General features: G+C 46.0%; 1 protein-coding gene across 5 annotated transcripts in view; it reads left to right on the top strand.

The window, feature by feature from the left end:
• sema4f (sema domain, immunoglobulin domain (Ig), transmembrane domain (TM) and short cytoplasmic domain, (semaphorin) 4F) overlaps window positions 1-12,054 on the top strand; it is a 335,297-nt gene that overhangs the window by 250,357 nt on the left and 72,886 nt on the right. For all 5 annotated transcript variants that reach the window (XM_038793156.1, XM_038793155.1, XM_038793152.1 and 2 more), the window contains 2 exons: window positions 3,542-3,687; window positions 10,853-11,028. In XM_038793156.1, coding sequence (XP_038649084.1) covers window positions 3,542-3,687; window positions 10,853-11,028 — 322 coding nt within the window. The remainder of the gene's footprint in view (window positions 1-3,541; window positions 3,688-10,852; window positions 11,029-12,054) is intronic.

Here is a 12,054-nt window from a genome sequence, read left to right on the forward strand (position 1 = left end):
GTCATTCTAGCACTCATGTAAATGCCCATAGTACCGTGCTTGTCCCCCTCCTAAGGGTTTATTTTTCATCCGATTCATCAATTATTCATCAGATTCCCTTTGAAAGTTGTTCTTATATCTACTTTCACCGGCCTTTAAGGCAGTGCATTCGCAATGTAACAAACAGTGTGTGGAAAGAAAAATCTTATGTCACCCCTGCTTCTTTCACCAACTTCTGTATTCTGGACTGATGTCCTTGGGGGGGCTATTTGCTAGAGCAGTTGGGGAGGGTTATGCCAGGGGGATATGCCAGGAGGATGGGAACCTATGAAAGGAGTTAGAGAAAGAGGGAGCAAGGATAAAAACAAAAGGTAGAAAAGCGAATAAGAAAAGTGATAGGTGATCAAGGAGAAATGGGAAGCGGAGTTGATAATGGAGATCAATTGGGGAGTATGGAGTCAGGCACTGTGAAGGTGCAAGGATGAGCCTGATACAGTTTAAGGTGGTGCACAGGATGCATATGACTCGGGCGAGAATGAGTGGGTTCTTTCAGGGGGTAGCAGATAAGTGTGAGAGGTGTGGGCGGGGGCCAGCAAATCATGCGCACATGTTTTGGGGTTGTGAAATATTGGGAAGATTCTGGGCGGGAGTGTTCATGGTCTTAGCCAGGACAGTGGAGGAGGAGGTGAACCCGGACGGACCCTTTGGTGGGGATATTTGGGGTTTCAGAGAAGCCGGAGCTCATGGTGAGGAGGAAGGCCGATGTTATGGCCTTCGCCTCTCTGATTGCACGGCGACGAATTTTGCTGGAGTGGCGAACAGCATCGCCACCAGGGGTAGCAGCTTGGTTGGGTGATCTGTACGACTTCCTGTGGTTAGAGAAGATAAAGTATGAGTTAAGGGGCTCAGCAGGGGAGTTTGAGAAGAGGTGAGGGATGTTTGTGACCGTGTTTGAGGAGCTGTTCATCGCAGGGGGGGAGGGAGGGGGGGGTGGGGGGAAGTGAAAAAGGAGAAAAATCTGTACAAACTATAGTTGATTGTTGGGAAGAATGTTTCTCGGGGTGTTTATTTGCCGTAACTACTTTGATACAAGTTTGAATAAAATGTGTTTTTTAAAGAAAAGTGATTGGTGGTGGGGGGGGGGGGGGGGGGGGGGGATTGATGCTGGCAGGACAGGAACGTTTGCAGAGAGGCACTCGCTCTCCACATTTTCCCTTCCTGCCTATGACAATGCTGCTGTTGGCATGGCTGGAAAATCTTGGCCCACAATTATTTTAGTAACTTTATGAACTGAACAAATGCCTTCCCTTTTGGATCTTACTCACCTCAAGCAGAGGTTGTTCCTGAGAGATAACGTTTTCCTGGTCTATAGCAAAGAGAATGACATGCTAGTCAGAGATATGTGTCTTGGTTCATCAGATTCAAATGTCAGATTAAAGCCACAAAGAAAGTAAAATACTAGTATTGGCTATGCTGATAGCAGTCTCTATTTCTTGTCATTGCTAAAATTTAAAATTAGTCCTTCAATGAAATGAAATGAAATGAAAATCGCTTATTGTCACGCGTAGGCTTCAATGAAGTTACTGTGAAAAGCCCCTAGTCGCCACATTCCGGCGCCTGTCCGGGGAGGCTGGTACGGGAATCGAACCGTGCTGCTGGCCTGCTTGGTCTGCTTTAAAAGCCAGCGATTTAGCCCAGTGAGCTAAACCAGCGCGTCCAACCTTCAATAAATCAACTTGCCTTTTTACAGGAGGGCTGCACGGTACACAGTGGTTAACACTGTTGCTTCATAGTGCCAGGGTCCCAGGTTCGATTCCTGGTTTGGGTCACTGTCTGTGTGGAGTCTGCACCTTCTCCCTGTGTCTGCATGGGTTTCCTCCGGGTGCTCCGGTTTCCTCCCACAAGTCCCAAAAGATGTGTTGTTAGGCGAATTGGACATTCTGAATTCTCCCTCGGTGTACCTGAACCGGCGCCGGAATGTGGCGACTAGGGGATTTTCACATTAACTTCATTGCAGCGTTAATGTAAGCCTACTTGTGACAATAAAGGCTGGTTTAGTACAGTGGGCTAAACAGCTGGCTTGTAATGCAAAACAAGACCAGCAGCGCAGGTTCAATTCCCGTACCAGCCTCCCCGAACAGGCGCCGGAATGTGGCGACTAGGGGCTTTTCACAGTAACTTCATTTGAAGCTTACTTGTGACAATAAACTATTATTATTATTATTACAGTTTCTTTAACAGAAAATGTCAAGCTGCTTTCACAGGTGTGTCGGACACAATTTGATCCGAGCCACATCAGAACATATTCAGATAGGTAACCTAATGTTTAGTCAAAGAAGTGGGATTTGGTGAGTGTTTTAAAGGGGAGGGGCTTTTCATAGAATTTACAGTGCAGAAGAAGGCCATTCGGCCCATCGGGTCTGCACCGGCTCTTGGAAAGAGCACCCTACCCCCTACCCAAGGTCAACACCTCCACCCTATCCCCATAACCCAGTAACCCCACCCAACACTAACGGCAATTTTGGACACTAAGGACAATTTATCATGGCCTATCCACCTAACCCGCACATCTTTGGACTGTGGGAGGAAACAGGAGCACCCGGAGGAAACCCACGCACACACGGGGAGGATGTGCAGACTCCGCACAGACAGTGACCCAAGCCGGGATCGAACCTGGGACGCTGGAGCTGTGAAGTGATTGTGCTATCCACAATGCTACCATGCTTCCCTAATGGGATTAGGGAATCTCATTTGCTTAAGCCCTAGACAGCTACCATTGATGGAGTGATGATAATCAGACTGCCAAAGAGGCCAGAATTGAAGGAATGTAAAGTTGTTGGATAGCTGTAGGACTGGGAGTTGGTGTAGAGACAGGGAGGGAAGAGACCCTGCAAATTTTAATATTGATACAGCCGGGTCAAGAGCCACTGTAGATCAACCCCGGGATGATAAGTAAATAGGGGCCTGACCTCTCCGTATGTTCGCACTGATGGGATTCTCCAGTCCCGCTGCAGCGAATGGAGTTGTGGCTGAGCGGGGTGAACTCGGACCAGAGAAGCCTGGCCAGGGTTTGATGTGTGTCTGAATACAGAAAGCAGAATTTTGGATAAACCAAAAAGTGGAAGCTGGGCATCTGACCAGGGCAGAATTGGCGTAGTTGAGTTTGGTCGTAATGAAAGGATCGAACAGAGTTTCAGCAATAAGGCTGGATACGGATTATAGTATGGAGATTTGAAGGATCTAATTTAGCTTGGTGAGAAAGATGTGACAGAGGCAGCTGAACGGATGGTCTCAATATTTGAAACAATGAAGTCCATTAGCTTGCACTTTTTGGAGGTGAGGGGATACAGGAAAGTGGGGCAGTAACTTCAGGACCTGAGGGAGGGACACTGCATGAAGCAGGAGCTTTCAGTATTATAAAAACATTTTTGCTGTGAAACTCAATCTGCAGTAATTGTGGAAATTAGTGAGATGTTCTGCCTCATAAGTATACATTTAGTAAATGTTAAACAGACACATTGTTACTTGTCAGTTAATGATCTAATTCCATCTCTCTCCTCAGACCCAGAGTTTGTTGGATCGACGTTTGTAAAAGCAGATCAGGGCAGCGGTGATGATGACAAGCTCTACTTCTTCTTCAGTGAGAATGCACGGGAGTTTAATTACTACAAACCACTGCGAATTCCCAGAGTGGCCCGTGTTTGCAAGGTATTGACTCCTTGCCCCTGAACCCAGAGCCCCAACATCAGGAATTTGTAAGAACAGTATAAAACCATCAGGATCAACAAGCCTTTCTGACGAATATCAGCTCTGCTTGCCAGTTCTCACCAAATCTCTTAATCCCTTTTCTCTTCAGAATGCCGTCTTTTGGAGCCACGTCAGCCCATCCATACGAATATATGAATATACAAATTAGGAGCGGGAGTAAGCCATTCAGTCCCTCAAACCCCATTTGATAAGATCATGGCTGATCTGATTGTGGCCTTAACACTAATTTTCTGTCTACTCCCTGTACTCTTCGACTCCCTTGTCAATCAAGAATCTAACTTAGCCTTAAAAATATTTAATGAAGCTGCCTCCACAAGTCTCTGGGGAAGAGAATTCCACAAATCGACTCTAAGAGAAAATAATTCTTCTCATCACATTTTTAAATGGGAGAACCCTTACATTTAAACTGTGTCCCTTAGTGCTAGCCTCTCCCAAAAGATTTGGCATGTCCACATTGACTCTTACCAACTTTTACACTTGCACCATGAAAAGCATCCTATCTGGCCTGGTATGGCAACTGCTTGGCCCAAGACCGTTAGAAACTACAGTTGTGAACACCCAGTCCATCATGCGAAGCCACCTCCCATCCATTGACTCTGTCTCCACGTCCTGCTGCCTGGGGAAAGTGGGCAGCATAATCAAAGACCCCTCCCACCTGGCTGATTCACTCTTCCAACCTCTTTCATCGGGCAGGAGATACAGAAGTTTGAGAACACGGACTAACAGACTCAAAAACGGCTTCTTCCCCGCTGTTACCAGATTCCTGAATGACCCTGGACTGAACCGATCTCTTCACAAATCTTCTCTACCAAGTAGTTCTACACTCCATATGCTTCACCTGATGTATTTATATTGTGTATCTATCGTATGTCTTATGTTTTTTTTCATGTATGGAACAATCCATCTGGATTGTATGCAGAACAATACTTTCCACTGTACCTCAGTACACGTGACAGTAAACCCAAATCCAAATTGTCTGCCCAGCAGCCATCCTGTCAAGTCTCCTCAGAATCTTATATGTTTTAATAAGAACGTCTCTCGTTCTTCTGAATTCCAATGGGTACAGGCTCAACATATTCAACCTTTTCTCATAAGAAAATCCCTCATTTCAAGAATCAGTTGAGTGAACCTTCCCTGAACAGCTAATGCAATTAATCCTTTCTTAAGTAAGGAGACCAAAACTATGCATAGTACTCCTGATGTAGTCTGACCAACTTCAGCAACACTTTCTTTCTTCTATATTCCATTCCCTTTGCAATAAACAACTGCATTCCATTTGCCTTATTAATCTAAATCTAAAAAATCCAATGTCACGGATTTGTTGCTTCCCTATTCCCTTCAAAGGTAAGAACAAAGTTGCTGGGGATGTTAGTTGGAATGTAGCAGATGTCAGACAATCCAACTGATGGGGATGTGGAAGAAAAGGAGAACTGAGGAAGGAGATTGCTGTAGATTAATGAAGCACCCATAGGATAAACTTGAGTCTATTGAAGAGCTGAAACAGATAAATGTTAGCAAAATGTGTTATCTTTTTCTAAAATGTCTTCGTTCTTCCTCTGCATCCTGAACCATTGATATGATTTTGCTATTTGTAAAGACCTAGCATCTAATCTATGTAGTTTTCCAGTTGTTATCTGGTAAATTATCTGATGCTTAGACCATGTTATTATTAAAACGCGTACCCAGGTTCCCTTACTAATGAGACAAACAAAGGACAAAAAACAGGTTTGCGGTTTAACCCAATTTTATTCACAAACAACTCTCAATTCTCATGTACAAAACTCTTAACTGTTTTAAAAAAGCAACTTATAAAAGAAACATGCAGATGTTTGCTGATTTGGATATGGGGACCAAATGTAATATTTCCAATTTCACAGAAGGAACACATCTAAGCGGAAATGTATGCTATAAAGAAGATGCAAAGTAGGGACTTCAAGGGCATTTGTACAGAGTGGGCAAGGACATGGCAGATAGGATACAATGTGGAAAAATGTGAGATTATACATTTAGCTGGTAGAAACATATATAGAATCATAGAATCCCTACAGTGCAGAAGGAGGCCATTCAGCCTATTAATATGCACCAGCCCTGGGAAAGAGCACCCTACTTCAGCCTACTGTGCAAAGTTTTTAAATGGTTAGAGATTAGAAAGTATAACTGTTCAGCACCATTCGTGACTCCTCAGATAATGAAGCAGCCTATATCCAAATGCAGTAAGACCTGGACAAAAAGCAGGCTTGGGCTGACAAATGGCAAGTTACATTTGTGCCACAGAAGTGCCAGGTAATGACCATCTCCTACAAGAGAGGATCTAACCATTGGCCCTTGACATTCGATGGCATTACCATCGCTGAATCCCCCACAAGCAGCATCCTGGGGCTTACCGTTGACCAGAAACTGAACTGGACTAGCCATATTAATACTGTGGCTACCAGAGCTGGTCAAAGGCTAAGAATCCTAAATGAGTAACTCACCTCCTGAACATAGCCCCCCCCCCCCCCCCCCCCCCGCAAACCTGTCCACCATCTACAAAGGCACAGGTCAAGAGTGTAATGGAATACTTTCCACTTGCCTGGATGAGTGCAGCTCCAACACTCAAGAAGCTCGTCACTATCCAGGACAAAGCAGCCCACTTGATTGCCATCCCTGCCACAAACATTCAATTCCTCCATCACTGATGAACAATGGCAGCTATGCGTACCATCTACAAGATGCACTGTAGGGAAGGACCTCGCCAAGGTTCCTTCGGCAGTACCTACCAAACCCATGACCACTATCATCTAGAAGAACAGCAGATACCTGGGAACCCCACCTGGAGGTTCCCATTCAAGCCACTCACTACCCTGACTTTTCATATTTTCACTGTTGCAGGATCAATATCCTGGAACTCCCTCCCTAACAGCCCAGTGGGTGTACCTTCACCTCCGGGACTGCAGCGGTTCAGGAAGGCAGTTAACCACTACCTTCTGAAGGGCAACTAGGGATGGACAATAAATGAAAATGAAAATCGCTTATTGTCAAAAGTAGGCTTCAAATGAAGTTACCGTGAAAAGCCCCTAGTCGCCACATTCCGGCGCCTGTTCGGGGAGGCTGGTACGGGAATGGAACCGTGCTGCTGGCCTGCCTTGGTCTGCTTTCAAAGCCAGCGATTTAGCCCAGTGTGCTAAACCAGCCCCGTTCTGCTGCCCTCACCAGTGACGCCCACATCCCGTAAATGAATTTTTAAAAAATCACTGAATATTACACCAACATAGCTACAGTAGTCCCCCGTTATACCGCGCTCCACAATACCGCGGGGGGGGGGCTTATGGACCCCAACTGTCAGTTGTGTCAATTTCAGCGGCCGGCTCACTTTGATCCGGAGAGGGAAGCTGCTCTCTCACTGAAACAATCAGCCGGCCGCTGAAATTGACACTGCCCGCTGCTCTCTCCCTCCAATCCAACTTTTAAGTTTTAATGTTTCTGATTGGAGGGAGAGAGCAGCCGGCAGTGTCAATTTCAGCGGCTGGCTCACTTTGATCCGGAGAGGGAAGCTGCTCTCTCACTGAAGCAATCAGCCGGCCGCTGAAATTGACACTGCCCGCTGCTCTCTCCCTCCAATCAGTACCCCAGCAGCCACAGCCTGAACCCCAGCAGCCACAGTACCCCAGCAGCCACAGCCTGAAGCCCAGCAGCCACAGTACCCCAGCAGCCACAGCCTGAAGCCCAGCAGCCACAGTACCCCAGCAGCCACAGCCTGAAGCCCAGCAGCCACGGCCTGTACCCCAGGAGCCACAGCCTGTACCCCAGGAGCCACAGCCTGTACCCCAGGAGCCACAGCCTGTACCCCAGGAGCCACAGCCTGTACCCCAGGAGCCACAGCCTGAACCCCAGCAGCCACAGCCTGAACCCCAGCTACAGAGGGGAGGGGCGATGTGAGACCATGCTGGTCTTGCAAAGGCCCGTATGACCTCCTCCTGTGTTCTCTGCTCTCTCCCTCCAATCAGCCGGCAGTGTCAATTTCAGCGGCCGGCTCACTTTGATCCGGAGAGGGAAGCTGCTCTCTCACTGAAGCAATCAGCCGGCCGCTGAAATTGACACTGCCGGCTGCTCTCTCCCTCCAATCAGAAACATTAAAACTTAAAAGTTGGATTGGAGGGAGTGAGCAGCCGGCAGTGTCAATTTCCGCGGCCGGCTGATTGTTTCAGTGAGAGAGCAGCTTCCCTCTCCGGATCAAAGTGAGCCGGCCGCTGAAATTGACACTGTTTTAATTAGATCCACGATGGGGGTTTTAAATTTATTTAAAAATCTATGCTAGCGCTTCCCATTGTGAGTCTACGGGGGTCTGACCTCTCCCCCCGCCCCCCGTAGACTCTCAATGGGAAGCGCTAGCATAGATTTTAAAATAAATTTAAAACCCCCATCGTGGATATCCGCGGCTTGGTTGCAACGCGGGTGGCTGTCTTGGACCCCAACACCCGCGTTATAAAGGGGGACTACTGTAATAGGCTACTGCTTCAACAATCTCTAAATGTGTAAAATTGCAGGAAAACTCCAAATGCAAGAAGACCATGATTTGACTGAAAACAGCAGAAAGTAAATTAAGTTGTGTAAAAATGAAAGAAAATCTATCATAGGCACATATGGAAGGATCAATTTTGTAAAATGTGATTGTAGAAACCTATGGCAGGTACATATTTCTAACTACAAAACCAGTAGTACTAATCTCCCAATCCAAGTGAACCTCTAATCCACGCTTTCAGTGAAGCTCTGGGTCTGGATCAGAACCATGCTGAACTTAGAGAATGAGATAAATGGAGCTGACAAAACCGTGCAATACAGCGGGATTCTCCTTTGGCTGACGGCAAAATCAGGAAACGAGATTGGTCGAAGAATAGATTCCAACGCAGAATTGCATCAGGTGCCGATTTGACGCCAAATCGCAATTCTCGTCACCTCGACAGCGGAATCACCGCTTGTATACTGTATTATTAGCGGGCCTGACCCGGTATTCTCAGGGGCCGCCATGATTTTTCACCTCCGATGGGCTGAGTTCCTGACGGCACAGCTTACTTGTGCTTTTAAAAATCGTGAAATCGGCATTGTGGCTACTGAGGGAGAGAGAGGGGGTACTTCACATTCCCCCAGCATTACTTGCCCAAAACCATTAATCTCTGTTCCTTGGCCTTTGTACCATCGACTAACAGGAATAGCTTTACTTTGTCTACCTTATCTAAACCTGGATGTGTATTCTGTTTATTTCATTGGATGTGGGTGTCACTGGCAAGCACAGCCCTAATTCCCGTAACAGCCTCCCCGAACAGGCGCCGGAATGTGGCGACTAGGGGCTTTTCACAGTAACTTCATTTGAAGCCTACTCGTGACAATAAGCGATTTTCAATTGACTTTAAACCGCGTCGCTTGTTGGGCCATTTCAGAGAGCAGTTGAGAGTCAGTCATATTGCTGTGGGTTTGGAGTCACATGTAGGCCAGACGAGGTTAGGGTACAGATTTCCTTCCCTTTAAAAGACACCAGTTAGAAGGGAGGTGGTGGTGGTGTAGTGGTATTGTCACTAGACTATTGTAATCCAAAAGACACCAGCGATCCAGATGTTTTTTTACAACAATTAATGATAATTCCATGATTACCATTACTTTCAATACCAGATATTATTCAACTGAATTTAAATTTAGCTGCCGTAGTGGAATTTGAACCCCTGTCCCCAATATGTTAATCTGGGCCACTGGATTACTCGTCCCTTGACATTACAACTATGTCAACATGTGCCATATTTTTTTTCTTATCCCATTAATATGTCTCTTTTGTCTTGCACTAGATGCCTTTTGTAATTTAATTACTGTTGTCTTTCACCCTGCCACACTTTAACTAGTTCAGTACAACATGCATTCTGTACATTTTATATTAAGAAAATATCCAAGAAAACGCCCAAGTGCAAACGAGTGTGAGAACTTGGTTTTAAATTTTGATCTCTCCATTCTTGTTGCATTTATGGCCAGAATTCTTTGCAGAACTAGTGGTTGCCCATCTTGGGATAGGTTAGGGAGGGTCACCCCTCCACTGGCCAATTACGTTTGTCAGGCAGTTAATGGTCTGAGGTTGTGGCTTCCATCTCCATAAGGGAAGATATGGGATTCCTATCCGTCACCAACGATGAAATGTAATGGAAGTCAGATAAAGAGTGCAATTTACCCACCATGTTGGCGCCGGGCATGTTGGGTGTATCGTGGGAGAGGCCTAAATCGGGCTTCATGCCGGGCGCTGTGAGAGGTTTTGCGGCAGGTGCAAAGTGCGATTTGGGCCTCTCCCGTGATACGCCTGGTGCTGATACGGTGGGAAAAACTGGATAATTACATTTAAATGGGTCATTAAGCTTATTTAAATATCCCAACATCGTATTCACCCTGGTTTTTGCACTGCCAGGGTGCCACGGGCACGGTCAGAGTGCTAGGCTGGCACTGCCAATGTGCCAGGCTGGCAATGCCAAGGGTCCGGGCCTGGGGGCCATGCACATGAAAGGGGGGCTGAGCTGGTTTTGAGGGGGCCACAGAAGCATTGGGGTTGAAGGGGGGCCTTGAAAAGGGGGGGTGGGGTGTAGAGATCGGGGCAGCCTTTCTGGGAGGAGGTGGTCCTGTTGGCAAGCTCAGCTCCCAAGTGCTGGAAAATTTTCATAGTGTGGCCTCAACAGGGAGAAACTCCCTTTGGCCCTAAAAAACGGCTAAGTGCCATTGAATAGTGGTGTCAGTCTTGGCATTTCAACCATCGCGAAACACCCTGCCAAACGCCCCAGAAACCGGACTGAAATTTTACCGGTGAATCACGCCCAATAAGTGTGGAGTCTCACTGGGATTAGTCAAGCAGACCCAGTAAAGAGGGGGAGGGGCTATTTCCACTGGTGATCATCCATTGGCTATTTCCACTGGTGATCATCCATTTAGACTGGGTGCTCAAACTGGAAGTTCACACTCATTTCCCCCCACCCCTCACAGGCCCGCAGCCAGGCTGCCAGAGTTTACCAAGGGGGCGGGGAGAGGCTGAAACTGCTAATAAATATCAGATGTGCCGCTCTTGTACTGAAAAGCATTTATGGATTGATCCTTTGTTCAGGGTGACATCGGTGGTCAGAAGACACTGCAGAAACGATGGACCTCCTTTCTCAAAGCCCGCTTGATATGTTCTGATGAGGGATTATTATTTGATAAGATTCATGATGTCTTTACTCTTCAGTCGGACAAGGATAACACAACTTCAACTGTCTTCTATGGAGTCTTTTCCACTAGATGGTAAGTAAGCTGATTTTGATAAAACAACACTGTTCTCTTTTCTGTACCCAATTTGGAAATAGTTTATTCTTTTAGCTGTGCCAGTTTTCTGCTTTCATAAATTCTTTGCTAGGATGTGATTTAATGTGGTTGCTCTTTGGAAGTCTGGACAGTGAATGTTGCCAGACAGTTCTGCCATCACCACCAAGCCCATTCTCAACAAATATCCATATGCATCTCCTTGATTTAATCCCTCCCATTGTGAACTCTTTCTTCCAAATCATCAGTAAATGAAGAGAAATTATGACTACCAGCAGGTGGGTCAGTAAGCAGGTAACAGATTTAAGTTAGTTGCCAAAAAAAGTAGTGAATTGTTGTGATCTGGAATATATTGCATGAAATGATGGAGCAGATTAATTAGTAACTTTCCAAAAGTAATTTGGTAATTACATCAAGGAGAAAATGTAATGAATTAATTAGATAGTTCTTTCAAGTAACTGACGCAGACAGAATGGGCCAAATGGCCTCCTTCTATGCTGTAAGATTCTGTTGTTGAGCCCAATTGGTAAAGCAAATTAAAATGCAAACTGCCGATCTAAGCACAATGTGTATTCTAAATTATCTGTTTGAAAACATTGATGCGAACTGAGCTAAGTGCTGCAGATTCTGGAATTTTAAATAACAACAGAAAATTCTGGATATTGTGGTGAATGTACATCATGTAATTCACACTGTATAGTATTGCGTTCACACTATATAGCATTGTGTCCTTATGGGCTCTGTCTGTGAGCCGTTGCGCGGCTCTGCCCACAGGGGAGATGAGGAGCTTGTACAGGGCTCCACCCTCAGCTCCGCCCATGGCCCCTCCCACTACCGGAAGTATAAAGCCTTGTGAGTCTGCCCTCAGAAATTCTGGTCGCAGGCAGGCTCAGTCTATTAAAACCATTGTTTACTTCCTATCTTGTCTCGAGTAAATTGATGGTCACATCAATTTAATAGACTTAAGAAAACTACTATGGAATCAGCCCTCAAACCTGATCGACTAGA

Source organism: Scyliorhinus canicula, chromosome 3 (genome assembly GCF_902713615.1).
Source record: "Scyliorhinus canicula chromosome 3, sScyCan1.1, whole genome shotgun sequence".
NCBI lineage: Eukaryota > Metazoa > Chordata > Chondrichthyes > Carcharhiniformes > Scyliorhinidae > Scyliorhinus > Scyliorhinus canicula.